Source organism: Ammospiza nelsoni, chromosome 22, assembly GCF_027579445.1.
Source record: "Ammospiza nelsoni isolate bAmmNel1 chromosome 22, bAmmNel1.pri, whole genome shotgun sequence".
In the NCBI taxonomy this organism is placed as follows: domain Eukaryota; kingdom Metazoa; phylum Chordata; class Aves; order Passeriformes; family Passerellidae; genus Ammospiza; species Ammospiza nelsoni.
The window spans coordinates 1,541,150-1,556,209 of NC_080654.1; the positions used below are offsets into that span (position 1 = coordinate 1,541,150).

Consider the following 15,060-nt stretch of genomic DNA (forward strand, 5'->3'; position numbering starts at 1 on the left):
ACACTTCCAGAAGCATTCCACTTCAGGCTTCCTGCTCACATCAGTGGCAGAGGAATGGAAAGCCAATTCTGATCTAAGGTCTGAAAAGTTCCTCACAGCCCAGAATTTGCTGAATGCCCTGAGGCTGATAGTTGCTGCCAAACATTGAAACAGGACTGCTGACTCAATGAACAGTTATGCCGGGCACACATTGGCCTTCCTCAGGCATGAGAAGTAACACCAGATATAAACCAGGCTAAAAACATGTCCCTGTTTTTTCTCCCAGAAGCCTTTCACCTCTAAAATACTGCTGGGGATTAGCTCACCAGGTGCATGAGCATTTTGAGAGCACTCATAGCTAACCAAGACCCACAGATGCTTTTCCTGCCCACAATTTCCCTTCCGTCACAGGACTAAGCCAGTGCAAAGGCTGAGTGGACTTCATCCACATCACACACTATTTAGACAGTTTTACAATATAAATAAAATACTATTTTTATTGTGGAATGGAGCAGAAGATCACCAGTGCTCTTTCTTCTCAGCCATTCTGCTTCTAGCCCTCTCTGTCCCAGAATGGCCAGCTGCCTTCCAGGACTGGACAGGGCTCAGTTGTGCTTTTGGAAGAGCAATCATAAGGCACTTCAGAGCCTGCTGACTCCCAGCAGTGGGTAAATTCATCTGTTCACAGATGAAGATGAGCGCTGTTTGCAAGCCAGCATTTTAGAGCACAAAGACCTCTGTTTGCTCCCCGTGGCTCTGGACTCCTAAAGCACACAAATCCATGGTTTTTTGGGCAGCTGCAGCTCCCCGTGTGCACACCTGCACCTAAGCTTCTGGCAAGGAAGCCGCCTCTCACCATGGGACTGATTGGGCTCTGGCTGGATTCAGCAGCACAGGGCCAAGGACGAAGGCAGAGCTCTCAGAAAGGAGACGTGTCCTGACCCGTGAGTTTCACTCTGAGCAGGGGAGTCCCTGCACAGAGCCTTATCCCAGCTGGAAGGCTTAAAGTCCTAGCTGGACAATCTCCTTTTATTCAAATATATTCATTCAAATAGATAAATAAAGTCATAGTGAAACCAACCAGACCTGAGGACTAACACTGACCAAATGCACCACGTGTCTAAAGTGATGGATTCCAAAGCCATCATTGTCACTTTAGTTTTTTAAGATTTTCTAAGCTTTCTGATGTTGACATTCTTGTAGTGAGCTTTTTCATACACTTTCTGTAAATAACTCATTGTTTTGTATTCTTTTATAGAAGAGGAGAGAGTTGATAAACTGTTAGTTTGACTAGTGTCATTAGAGAAGTGTCACTGTCACCCTCCAATCCACTGTCACTTTTAGAAAACTATAAATGTTGGAGTCAGAAAATAAACTTCCCTTTTTTTTCTTCACCTTGAGAACAGTGGTGTGAGCTTGTGTTTTTTCATGTCCCATAGTGACACATCATCTCAGTGACCAAATGTCTCCTGGATAATTTCTGGAATGTACAAGCCAGGAGTGGGAAGCTTTTCCCAATCATAAGGCATTGGCTTCTTCCCCTCTTTCAAGAAGAGACTAAAATACACCAGCCAAGCACAGCCCCAGTCAAACATTTTTAAAAGTAACCTTTCCTAACTAGCAGTCTTGCATGAGGAAGCAGGCCTGACCTCAAACCCAATTCAACAAGGTCTCAGCTGTAGAGATTGCTTGTAATTTTTTTTTTTTGTTTTACACTAAACATTAATTGCTTAACAACTGCTCAGCACTAAGACACTCTCTGGAGAGGTGGAAGATATGCATTTGAATTGATATTTCCTTCACCTTCCAAACACTTCCTCTGAGAATTGCTATGAGCTTTCTATGCCTTCTGGCAAACTTTTAAATCTTTTTCACTTTCTAAAAAAACCCAGAGATAACTTATGGGTATTTGCTCTCGCTCAAAGAGCAAGACACATTATTCTGAGCAGAGACAAGACTCTAAAGTGCATTGGCTACTGCATCTAAAAAAGAAATAGTAGGCTCTCACTCCCTTCTAACTTGTCAAATGCCATTATAAGTCTCACAATTCTTTTGTGAAAATTCAAATTTTTTGTGAAAATGGAGAATAAGTCACTCACACTGAATCTGATTTATCCTGACACACTCACTAATTGCTACCATCAGGCAGGACCTCGCATCGCTTCAGTCTCGGCACATTGACTTAGCAAGGAGACTGCACAGTCAGATCCAGCTCAAACACTGATTTCAGAGCTGATAAAAGAAGCTGTCCCCATGGTGCTGGCCCCTGTCCACAGCAGGTGCACTGGCAACTCACGCTTCCCCTTGGTGCTCAGCCAGTGCCTCTGCCCATGGTAGCAGGAGCCATCTGTGGGGATGAAAGAGCAGCTCAACTTTCAAATTTGCTTCCAGCCTTGAGAGCAGCCAGATTCCATTCCTCTCTCCTGTGGGAACCACTAAATAATCCAGCTCACAATCTGCTGAACCAGCAGGCTCTGTCTGGGGCAATCCCTACATCCACGTACTCAGGAGTTTCTTGTTTTTACTGCACAATTTCTTGACCATTACCTCAACTGCCACAAAACTGGCTGGCTTGCTGATTAATCCAAAATGCTGCTGTTGACAGGAGTGACCCCTCCTGGTCACCAACCTCCAAAAGCAAGATGTAAAGGCTCAAAATGAAGCCATTAAAAATAGCTGCCTTCAGTTCTCATCAGGTCTGGGGACAAGATCAGTGATACACAGTTGAAGACTCCTATTTTGTAGGGCCATTCACAGCAGCATAATACAGCTCTGAAATTCAAGTTCCTAGCTGAACTTGAACCAAAAGAGTGACTAAATTTCATACATTTTTGTTTGGCCAGTATGAGAGATTCAGCAGCCTTCTTCAGAGGGAAATACCTGTGAACTCAGACTGTCTACTGTCCGTATCTTTTTACTACCTGTTAGTTCTAAAAATAAACAGTTCAAAGATCTCCTCAATAATCCCAAAGAAATAAAACTACATGCTCTGCTACTCTCCAGGCAGCAAATGGCACCCAAGAGGGTAGGTAAGAAAACCCAGGTGGTTTGGTTTTGGGCTTGTTTAAGCAAGTTGAGAACACACCAAGAAACCATGAGTGAACCAGAGCAGAGTCACAGCTGTTCAACCCAGGATTGTGGCCAATTTATATAATTATTTTGGTTTTAGATGCAGCCCAAAATCACCCCAGGAACTTCTCTGGAATTACCTGCTGGCAAACCAAAAGTAGGTCAAGCTCTGGGCATGTCTCCCTCTCCCCAGATGCTGCTCCTGCACCCCACATCTGTGCAGCACTGCCTGGGTGCTTCACTAAGCCAGCGTGGAAAGGAGCATGGGGGGCTGCTCTCTCCCATGTCCAGAATCAAACCATCCTCTCCCCACTGGGGCATGGCACCTTATCCTGACCAGGGGCTGACACTGAGGATCCTCCCCATGAGGCACAGCCCCAGCTGCCCAGCACTTCACTGCACACCCATCTGGTCCCTCAAAGGCTGGGGAGGCAGCTGCAGCAGCTTTAGAGGCGGCTGTGCCTCCTCCGAGGGCTCCCCTCACACCTGCAAACCCTTTCCCAAAATGGCCATGGTCCCCCAGGGCTGCTCCTGGGGGAAAATGTGTGTGTCCCATCCCCCCAGCACGGCTGCCCCACAGAGAAGCACAGACACGTCCCCGAGGCGCTATGCTTTATTCTGAGGCGTGCAGGGCACAGAGAATGAGCTGGGTGGACAAGGAAGATGAGCTGTGGGAAGGCGTTTGCAGGCTGGCAAGGCCAGGCTGGGCAGCACTAGCAGGAGGTGAAGGTTTTCCAGAAGAAATTCTTGCAGGGCGCCTTGCGGTCTCGCTGCGGGAGCTGGGCAAGCCGCCCCAGCGCTGCCCGCTCCTCCTGCAGCTTGCCCTCCTCCTCCTCCCCATCCGGCAAGGCTGCCTCGCTCCCCGCATCCACGCCGTCCAGCAGCCCTGCCAGCATCTTCAGAATGACGTCCTTGTGGACGGTACTCCGTTCCTGCAGGCAAAGGGCAGGCAAAGTGAGGGATGGAAGGCTTGTCCCCCATGGCTGTCGAGATTCAGAGTACGCAAACGTACCCCACGGGGCCCCTTCTCATTCCCCTGCCGCATCTCAGAGCCAAGAGATGGCAGAGCCATGCTGGAGCTCAGGGACCTGTGGCTGCAGAGGCCACTGCTGTCTCCCATCCCTATCCAGCTCAGCCAGTTGGGCCTCCATGTGCCATGTTAGAGCTGGAAAAGAGCTGCTAACAAATAAGCTTGAATTGCTTTTAAGGCCCTCACTGCAGCACTAATTAAATTTCAGTGTATGCCAAACTGCCTCTTTGCTGCTCTGGCCTCTGCCTTGGGAAGGCCAGGGAGGAGGCACAATTCTCTAGGCAATAGTAAATTATTTTACCCCACAGTAAAATGCTGAGAATGAAGTGCAACAAGGAGAGGGCTGGGTTGATGGGGAGAGGGACACCCCAAATATCTGAAACAAAATGTTGCATCGGTGGAGACAGGCAGCTGTACTGTGTAATGCCATAGCTGGACCTTGGGGGAAAGTGGGATGGAAAAGAAACTTTTGAGCTCCATCCTATTGCTTAATCATCCCACAGAAGAACAGAGCCTGTGGTTTGGAGCTTGAGGGAATTCCACAGGTACAAGCTATGAGTTACAGTGTTTCTCTTAATTTTACATCCAACAAATCTGAGAAATTTCCTCTTGCCTGAGCATTCCTGGTCTCTGTGACTCATTAGCAGAGACAGCTGGTACTGGCCTAGCTGAGATAGGATCTGTTCCTGTCAAACCATCTATTTCCCATGCAGATGGGAATCTTGGAAACAAGTTTCCACATCGTCCCTCACAAATGCCCACACGTACTTAGCATTTGCTAAGGACCACCTCGTGAGCAACTCAAAAGATGGGCGAATACAGGCAGAGCAATTGTCTTGAGTTCACCTTACAGAAGGTTTATGGATATTTTTAATCACTTTCTTAGCTCTAGTAATTACTCCTGCTACCACACAAAAGAAACCAAGGAACAGAAAATTCCACACTATATCTCTGGCAGAAGAAAAGATAGGCAAACCAGTTTGTGCTCATGGTTCATCAGCATCCATGAGCTTTCCAGTTTGCAGAATGGTCTATAATAATGACTCTCTTTAATGATACCAATATCTTGTAAGCAAGTGTGTAAAAGACTAAGAGCCATTACACTTGAATTAATTTTTACCAAATACTTATTTATCAATTTATCCCCTATAACTTGTTTCTTTTTTCCCCAGCAGCTAGGATTTGCACCAAGAATTTGTTTTTTAAGAGAAATTAGTTCACATTTTAAGTACTGCACTTGTTATTGTAAGGATGTAGAGCTGAAAATTTCCAGTTATACCCAGAATGGTTAGTCCCAGGCAGCTGCAGGAGCTCTAATCTCTGACAGAATGTCCACACTTCACACTGTGTATGGTTCTGTCTTGCAGCCAGTTTTGTCATTAATGGGATGTGAGCCTGCTCCTGAAGTACTAACACACCGGTGGAGCCAACACTAAGACCAAAAAAACAATGTGGATGTGCACAAAGGAGAAGTTAGTGCCTGTGAAACCACCACTGGCATCCCTCACTTCTCTGGAATAACAGCAGCCTTATGGATCCAGCCAGGTGTGGCACTAACCAGAGCTCAGAGGCACATCAGGAATATGCAGGTGAGAGGACTGCAGGGCAAGGGCAAGCAAAGCAGGGTTTGTAATTAGGTTATGCTTTGTTTCCCTATCCCTTTGGCCTCTTAGGGAAATAGCACTGAAAGCAAAGTTATTGGAGTGCTCTAGCCATTATAATATTAGGGTTTTGCCAATTGGTAAGATAATTATACTGCTGTAAGTTCTGCCATTGCATTGAGCTACGCTGACTCAGAGCATAATTATCCTAGTGGAACTATGTCAATATAATTCCTCCTGTGAATACTACTCCAGAAAACACAATTTTATTTTGATGCAATTTCTTCATTTATGATTTCTCTGTCACTTTCCTATCTTTTAAATGTTTGTCCTTCCCACAAATTCTATTTAAAATATCACCTCCCTTGATCATTTTATCAATTATATATCTTTTCTTGCGATCCCTAGTACTTTGCTTTATTCTCTCATGCTGTACCCTTTCAATAATGTTTTCTCCTTTTCCCTCCGATCTCCTTTGTGCCAGTTTTCACTTAGCTCAGGCTTCACATATTCCAGCTCTCTGGCATCTGTCCTGGTACCTTTCCTAAATCAGCTGGCCAGCAAGCCATAGTAACAGCCCAGGGCTTTGCAGCACATCAAACTGTAAAGCCTTGGAATACAGAGGGATGGAAGAGTTGCATTTGGTCCAGCCTACTTGCCCTTATCTCCCTTTCCTTGCCTCTATCCTGCTCCTACCCAGGGCATGTTGTACTCACCCTGATGCTCTGCAGTCTCTCTTCCCCGGGCAGCGTCGTGGCTCTCACACTCCACACCAGCAGCAACACGGACACCAGGCTGGCCACCAGCTGCATGATGCTCAGCTTGTCACTAGTGCTGAGATAGGAACACTGGTAGAGGGAGCTGTTCCTGGACTCTCTTCTGCCTCAATCAATTGTTGCAAGCCATTTTATAGCCCTCCCCCAGCCCAGTAGGTGACGCAAACAATTAAGTCTATATCAAAGGGAAATTAGGCTTTGGAGAGGTTGTTAACATTTGGCTGCTTGAGTGGGATAATTCCGTGCCTCTGGGTTTTCCATGTGCCAGACCTGCAGAGGCTGAGGAAGCAAAAGTCTGGGACTCTCCAGTGACAGGCTGTTTCTTCATGTCACAAAATTGCAGGCATCATCTGTGCCTCTTCTAGTTAGCCAAATTCTGTTTGGGAAATAATGAGGAGTAGAACAGTCCACCAGCTCCCACAAACCTCCGGCCAATGCCGGATGAATCAGAGGCAAGTGGTAAAACCTTTGGCCACCAGTACTTAGATATAGCTTGATTGATTTAAATGGGAACTAATGAGACTGAAAGCCCTTCCCCAGAAGCATTCCCTGCCCAGCACAGGAGCTGTAACTGCTGGAGCAGGGCATGACATCTGAAGGAACACTGCAGCCATGGCATTAAAGCCAGCAAAAACAATTACTAAGTAGAAAGAGTTACTCAACCGGTCCAACAATCAAGTCTTTGTGGCTCATCCTCAAGGGGTGAGCCCACTCCAGGGAGGAATCTCCATGCAGCCCTTGAGCATTGGAGTCAGATGCTGCCCAACCAGTGGAGGACAAGGGGTTAACAAAGCTTTTTGGACCCTGCCCTCAGAGTGGTTCCTCCAAATGTCCATTAAAGCGGATCTTTAAATAAAGACAGCTTATACATATGCTTGCAATGGGTACCCCTATTTTTTTATGTTATTTCCTTAAATATTGGCTTATATTCTATGTACCTATGTTGGCTTATATTGTATGTACTTATATTGCATGTAATTATGTTGGCTTACAGTGTGCTTATACTGTGTGTACCTGTTTTGGCTTATATTGTGGTCTCCTGTAGCAATAAAGCAAGGTGTAATCAACTTTTCAGAAATAGAAAAATGGTTATATTGTGTTCATATATATTTGGCTTGTAGTACCCTGTATTGTTCTGAATTTGCATTTGCTGCTGCGTGTTGATGCATTCCCTCTATGTAAATTGGACTTCTACTTGTTTGTATATATATATTGTATTATTACTTGCATTTGTATCCATTGTTTCAATTCCTCCTTCAAGGCTCAGCTCCAGTACCAGGCTCAAGACCTGGCATGCACATGCATTTGGCAGGGAGTAGCAAATCAAGTGAAAGAACATTTTAGTGGGTTTTTTTCAGCTGATTCCTTAGGAATTTACTTGGAATAAGCTTCCTCCCCAAGAGGAATTTCAATTCTACACATGCACAAAGAGGAGAAAACATTAATGCAGCATTGAGACAGCTCTGTGCTGAGAGCACTGGTTTTAAGGTTAAGGCCCTTGTATATCTGGGAGGGTGAAACCTCTGTGTTCAACCCTCTGGGATCATCACTTGGGCTTCCTGTGCTTCTCAAGTTCTCAAAGTAAAATTGACCCACCAAACTCATCTTTGTCTCAAACCTAATCCCTGCATCATCCTTCAGGTGTATTTCCTCACAATGAAATTGGAGCAGAAAATGCTTTAGGAAATGCTTTGCAGCCCCTTCTTCCCCAAAAGCCCAATCTGCTTTAATTGGGAATGCTGTTCAAGCACAAGGTTTGGATGCAGCCAGTGAGACTCACATTTCAGAAGGACCATCAATGGTCTGATAAAGACACAGCACATTCAAGCACGATGCTGGGACTGAGGAGGATATTTGAAACCTGCTGACATGCAGTTCTAGCAGAAGTACAAAATGAAATGCAAGGTAGTAGAACTGGAAAATTAAATGCTGTTAGACAAGGCTGCTCCCCAAATTGGCTCTGCCTGCATCCACGTGCCCTGCAGCACAGCCTTCTCCCTTTCTCCTCACTGCCCTCTGCTCAGCACCAACCCAAACCTGGGCTGTTTCAACTGTTGTAAAACTGCTGGAAAGCGCGGGCGTCGTAGAACTGCCGTAAAGCAACACTGTTGCAAAATCGACCGTAAACCACCACTGTCATAAATACGGCCATAAAGCGCGACTGTCATAAAAGGCGCCGTAAAGCGCTACTGTCGTAAATACTGCCGTAAAACGCGACTGTCGTAAAGCCGGCCGTAAACGACGACTGTAGTAAAGTGTGCCGTAAAGCGCCACTGTCGTAAAAGGTGTCGTAAAGCACGACTGTCTTAAAAGAGGCCGTAAAGCGCCACTATCGTAAAAGGTGTCGTAAAGCACGGCTGTCGTAAAAGAGGCCGTAAAGCGCGGCTGTCGTAAAAGGTGTCGTAAAGCACAACTGTCGTAAAAGAGGCCGTAAAGCGTCACTGTCGTAAATGCGGCCGTAAAGCACGACTGTCGTAAAAGGTGCCGTAAAGCACGACTGTCGTAAAAGAGGCCGTAAAGCGCCACCGTCGTAAAAGGTGCCGTAAAGCACGACTGTCGTAAATGCGGCTGTAAAGCACGACTGTCGTAAAAGGCGCCGTAAAGCGAGACTGTCGTAAATGCGGCCGTAAAGCACAATTGTCGTAAAAGGTGCCGTAAAGCGTCAATGTCGTAAAGGCGGCCGTAAAGCACAACTGTCGTAAAAGGAGCCGTAAAGCGTCACTGTCGTAAATGCGGCCGTAAAGCACGACTGTCGTAAAGGTGACATAAAGCGTCACTGTCGTAAATGCGGCCGTAAAGCACGACTGTCGTAAAAGGTGCCGTAAAGCACGACTGTCGTAATAGATGCCGTAAAGCACGACTGTCGTAAATGCGGCTGTAAAGCACGACTGTCGTAAAAGGTGCCGTAAAGCACGACTGTCGTAAAAGGTGCCGTAAAGCGTCACTGTCGTAAAAGGTGCCGTAAAGCGTCACTGTCGTAAAAGGTGCCGTAAAGCACGACTGTCGTAAATGCGGCCGTAAAGCGTCACTGTCGTAAAAGGGGCCGTAAAGCACGACTGTCGTAAAAGGTGCCGTAAAGCACGGCTGTCGTAAAAGGTGCCGTAAAGCACGACTGTCGTAAAAGGTGCCGTAAAGCGTCACTGTCGTAAAAGGTGCCGTAAAGCACGACTGTCGTAAAAGGTGCCGTAAAGCACGACTGTCGTAAAAGGTGCCGTAAAGCACGACTGTCGTAAAAGGTGCCGTAAAGCGCGACTGTCGTAAAAGGTGCCGTAAAGCACGACTGTCGTAAATGCGGCCGTAAAGCGTCACTGTCGTAAAAGAGGCCGTAAAGCACGGCTGTCGTAAAAGGTGCCGTAAAGCGTCACTGTCGTAAAAGGTGCCGTAAAGCGTCACTGTCGTAAAAGGTGCCGTAAAGCACGACTGTCGTAAAAGGTGCCGTAAAGCACGACTGTCGTAAAAGGTGCCGTAAAGCACGACTGTCGTAAAAGGTGCCGTAAAGCGTCACTGTCGTAAAAGGTGCCGTAAAGCGTCACTGTCGTAAAAGGTGCCGTAAAGCACGACTGTCGTAAAAGGTGCCGTAAAGCGCGACTGTCGTAAAAGGTGCCGTAAAGCACGACTGTCGTAAAAGGTGCCGTAAAGCACGACTGTCGTAAAAGGTGCCGTAAAGCACGACTGTCGTAAAAGGTGCCGTAAAGCACGACTGTCGTAAAAGGTGCCGTAAAGCACGACTGTCGTAAAAGGTGCCGTAAAGCGTCACTGTCGTAAAAGGTGCCGTAAAGCGAGACTGTCGTAAATGCGGCCGTAAAGCACGACTGTCGTAAATGCGGCCGTAAAGCGTCACTGTCGTAAAAGGTGCCGTAAAGCACGACTGTCGTAAAAGGTGCCGTAAAGCGTCACTGTCGTAAAAGGTGCCGTAAAGCACGACTGTCGTAAAAGGTGCCGTAAAGCACGACTGTCGTAAAAGGTGCCGTAAAGCGCGACTGTCGTAAAATGTGCCGTAAAGCACGGCTGTCGTAAAAGGTGCCGTAAAGCACGGCTGTCGTAAAAGGTGCCGTAAAGCACGACTGTCGTAATAGATGCCGTAAAGCACGACTGTCGTAAATGCGGCTGTAAAGCACGACTGTCGTAAAAGGTGCCGTAAAGCACGACTGTCGTAAAAGGTGCCGTAAAGCGTCACTGTCGTAAAAGGTGCCGTAAAGCGTCACTGTCGTAAAAGGTGCCGTAAAGCGTCACTGTCGTAAAAGGTGCCGTAAAGCACGACTGTCGTAAAAGGTGCCGTAAAGCACGACTGTCGTAAAAGGTGTCGTAAAGCACGACTGTCGTAAAAGGTGCCGTAAAGCACGACTGTCGTAAAAGGTGCCGTAAAGCGTCACTGTCGTAAAAGGTGCCGTAAAGCGAGACTGTCGTAAATGCGGCCGTAAAGCACGACTGTCGTAAATGCGGCCGTAAAGCGTCACTGTCGTAAAAGGTGCCGTAAAGCACGACTGTCGTAAAAGGTGCCGTAAAGCGTCACTGTCGTAAAAGGTGCCGTAAAGCACGACTGTCGTAAAAGGTGCCGTAAAGCACGACTGTCGTAATAGATGCCGTAAAGCACGACTGTCGTAAATGCGGCTGTAAAGCACGACTGTCGTAAAAGGTGCCGTAAAGCACGACTGTCGTAAAAGGTGCCGTAAAGCGTCACTGTCGTAAAAGGTGCCGTAAAGCACGACTGTCGTAAATGCGGCCGTAAAGCGTCACTGTCGTAAATGCGGCCGTAAAGCGTCACTGTCGTAAAAGGTGCCGTAAAGCACGACTGTCGTAAAAGGTGCCGTAAAGCACGACTGTCGTAAAAGGTGCCGTAAAGCACGGCTGTCGTAAATGCGGCCGTAAAGCGTCACTGTCGTAAAAGGTGCCGTAAAGCACGACTGTCGTAAAAGGTGCCGTAAAGCACGACTGTCGTAAAAGGTGCCGTAAAGCGTCACTGTCGTAAAAGGTGCCGTAAAGCACGACTGTCGTAAATGCGGCCGTAAAGCGTCACTGTCGTAAAAGGTGCCGTAAAGCACGACTGTCGTAAAAGGTGCCGTAAAGCACGGCTGTCGTAAAAGGTGCCGTAAAGCACGACTGTCGTAAAAGGTGCCGTAAAGCGTCACTGTCGTAAAAGGTGCCGTAAAGCACGACTGTCGTAAAAGGTGCCGTAAAGCGTCACTGTCGTAAAAGGTGCCGTAAAGCGTCACTGTCGTAAAAGGTGCCGTAAAGCACGACTGTCGTAAAAGGTGCCGTAAAGCGCGACTGTCGTAAAAGGTGCCGTAAAGCACGACTGTCGTAAAAGGTGCCGTAAAGCGTCACTGTCGTAAAAGGTGCCGTAAAGCACGACTGTCGTAAAAGGTGCCGTAAAGCACGACTGTCGTAAAAGGTGTCGTAAAGCACGACTGTCGTAAAAGGTGCCGTAAAGCACGACTGTCGTAAAAGGTGCCGTAAAGCACGGCTGTCGTAAATGCGGCCGTAAAGCACGACTGTCGTAAAAGGTGCCGTAAAGCGTCACTGTCGTAAAAGGTGCCGTAAAGCACGACTGTCGTAAAAGGTGCAGTAAAGCACGACTGTCGTAAAAGGTGCCGTAAAGCGCGACTGTCGTAAAAGGTGCCGTAAAGCGTCACTGTCGTAAAAGGTGCCGTAAAGCACGACTGTCGTAAAAGGTGCCGTAAAGCGTCACTGTCGTAAAAGGTGCCGTAAAGCGCGACTGTCGTAAAAGGTGCCGTAAAGCGTCACTGTCGTAAAAGGTGCCGTAAAGCACGGCTGTCGTAAAAGGTGCCGTAAAGCGTCACTGTCGTAAGAGCGGCCGTAAAGCACGAATGGCGTAAAAGGTGCCGTAAAGCGTCACTGTCGTAAAAGGTGCCGTAAAGCACTACTGTCGTAAATGCGGCCGTAAAGCGTCACTGTCGTAAATGCGGCCGTAAAGCACGACTTTTGTAAAAGGTGCCGTAAAGCACGGCTGTCGTAAAAGGTGCCGTAAAGCACGGCTGTCGTAAATGCGGCCGTAAAGCACGGCTGTCGTAAATGCGGCCGTAAAGCGCGACTGTCGTAAGTGCGCCGTAAAGCGAGACTGCCGTAAGAACAGATGCTGTAAAGCGCGACTGTCGCAAAGGGGAGTGTCGTTAAGCCCTTTACCAAAAACTTGGGACACAGTTGTTTAAAGAACTTTATTGTATCTCCCGCTGCACCACGGCTGCCGCGGAGCCGGCCCCAGCCTGCAGGGCGCTGCTGGAGCTCTTTGCTGCACGGGGGACGCCCCAGCGCCCGCCCCGCCCAGCTCCACCCCTTGATGACGCGATCTCCAACGGGACACGCCCCCACCTCCCCGCCGGACCCCGCGGCGCCGGTACCGCAGTCCGGCTTACCCTCACCGCCCCGCCCCCGGCCCCTCCCACCGCTCCCGCCATCCCCGCCTTTGCCGTTCTCCCAGTCCGTGCTGCCGCGGCTCCCGCGGGCCCCGCCCCTCAATCCCGCCCACCGGCGGCCCCGCCCCCTCCTGCCCCCGCCGCTCGCTCCCCGCGAGCGCGGCCGCTCCTGCCGCCCCCCGAGTCCCGCTCGCCCCCTTTGCCGACCCAGCGCCGGTGCTGGCCCGAGTCCCGTCGCTGCCGCCGCGTCTCTGCAGCCCCGTGCGGCTCCCGGATCCGCGGTGCCGAGCCCGCCCGGCGCGGCCCCGCTGCGTCCCGAGCGCCCCCTGTGCGCGCTGCCGCGGGAAGCCTTCCCCCCACCCGGAGCTGCCCGCGGGCCCCGCGGCACGGCAGACACCCCCGGCTGACCCTGTCCCTGCCGCCGTCTCGGCGCCTCCCGCGATCATCTCCCGCTGACGAAGCCGCCCCGCCGCCGCCCGTGGCCGCTTTCCCGCTCCTGCCGCCGCCGCTGCATGGCGGGCCGAGCCTCCCCTTCCCCAGCGCGGCCCCCCCCGCCTCGGAGCTGCTGGATTGCGCGGCTCCGCGGCCTCCTGCGGCCGCGGCCGTCCCGGCGCTCCCTTCCACGGCCGCCGCCGCAGCCCCGGCTCCCGTTCCCGCAGCGCCGCAGCCCCGGCTCCCGTTCCCGGAACGCCGCCGCCGCAGCCCCGGCTCCCGTTCCCGCAGCGCCGCCGCCGCCCGCCACGGCTCCCCACGCCGCCCTAGTGACGTAACGCACGCATGCGCATTGCTACAAGCCCCGCACCAGCTGCTGCCGGGATCAGCCGCACGCATGCGCAGTTCTACAGCACGGCCCCGCCGCCACTCCGCCCCCCCCCCCCCCCCCCCCCCCCCGCTTTCTCCGCAGCTTTGGTGCAGCCCGGTCCCGGTTCCGTTGCGTGCCGCTGTCCCGCCACAGCCGGCATCCCCGTGCCCTGTCCCGCCGCCACCGGGTCTATACACGGCACCGCAGCAGGCGAAACGGCAGCGCTTTGAATGTACCTTCCGCGTCTCTCCCTCTGCCGGAGCCTCTCTCTCTGCCGCATCACCGAGAGATCCCTCCGCAGCGCGTGACGCTGCGCAAGCGATCCCCGATATCCCTCCGCGCTTCCGCCTTCCGCACTGCCGGCACCGAGCGGGACTACTTTGCGTCGCGATTCGCCCGCGCAGCCACATCCGCGCACACAAACCGTGCGACGAGGAGGGGCAGGCTGGAATGTGACAGCTGCTTTAATAAATACGGGACAGACAGATAAATTCCATGCAAACACAGAATCCTGTGTTTGAATGGAATTTATGCATCACGTGTGAGGTGTATGAATATACAACAGGTTATTGTTTTTAAGGGTTAATCCTCTGTTAACGTGGGTCCTTTTATGGGACCTGGATGTCCGTAACTCTTTGTGTTTATTGTCTCATATTGTCCTAATCCAAATTGTCCGAATTATTATTACTCTAATTGTATAATAGAGTATTATACAACATACAATATTATTGTATATTGTATTACACAATATTGTATAATATTATTACTCTAATTGTACAATATAATAGTAATTAAATGGTTATTTTTATAACCATTTTATTAGTATTAAACTTGGAAAATTTTAAAAACAAGTGATTGGCGTTTTTCATGGGGAGCCTGGAATATGACAGCTGCTTTAATAAATACAGGACAGGCAGAGAATTATTTTGCCCCGGCAAATACCAACCCTCTGATCCCAACACAAAAGAATTTTGAACAAGAACTGTTCCCAAACAGCTCCAGAATCCCCTCAGTGTTTGGGACAGATTTCTCGACCCAAAATGAGACACTAAACCCTGAAAATTCGCCAGCATTAATCCCAAAATTAGAAAACTCACAAAAATATTTTGATAATTTTCACCCTGGAAGTTGAAATTTTTGATTTTTTTTTTCATTCAAATTTTGGGGATTTTGAACCAAAATTTCAGGGTTTGGGGAGTGAAATTTGGGGTTTTTAATGAGAAATTTTGCCTTTTTTAAATTCAATTTTGGGGGGTTTAGGGGCAAAATTTGGGGATTTAAAGGTAAAATTTTGTTTGAGGGTTGGAGCTTTTGCACCTTAGGAACTCTGTAAAATAGGCTTGATTATCCTGATAGTAATAATTGGAGTTTTAGTAGCAGTACCCCGTATAATTCAATGTGTGCAAAGAATTATGAGTGAGACGGTGTC

At 49.3% G+C, this 15,060-nt stretch overlaps 1 protein-coding gene across 1 annotated transcript; it reads right to left on the reverse strand.

Annotated features, from left to right (window-relative positions):
- Positions 1–3,654: 3,654 nt before the first annotated feature.
- Positions 3,655–8,655, reverse strand: LOC132082877 (somatostatin-2-like). The gene is made up of 2 exons (XM_059487294.1): positions 6,396–8,655; positions 3,655–3,980 (listed from the first exon to the last, which is right to left on the reverse strand). Exons 1-2 carry the CDS (start codon positions 6,489–6,491, stop codon positions 3,762–3,764), a joined length of 315 nt encoding a protein of 104 aa, XP_059343277.1. The 5' UTR covers positions 6,492–8,655; the 3' UTR covers positions 3,655–3,761.
- Between the last annotated feature and the right edge of the window lie 6,405 nt (positions 8,656–15,060).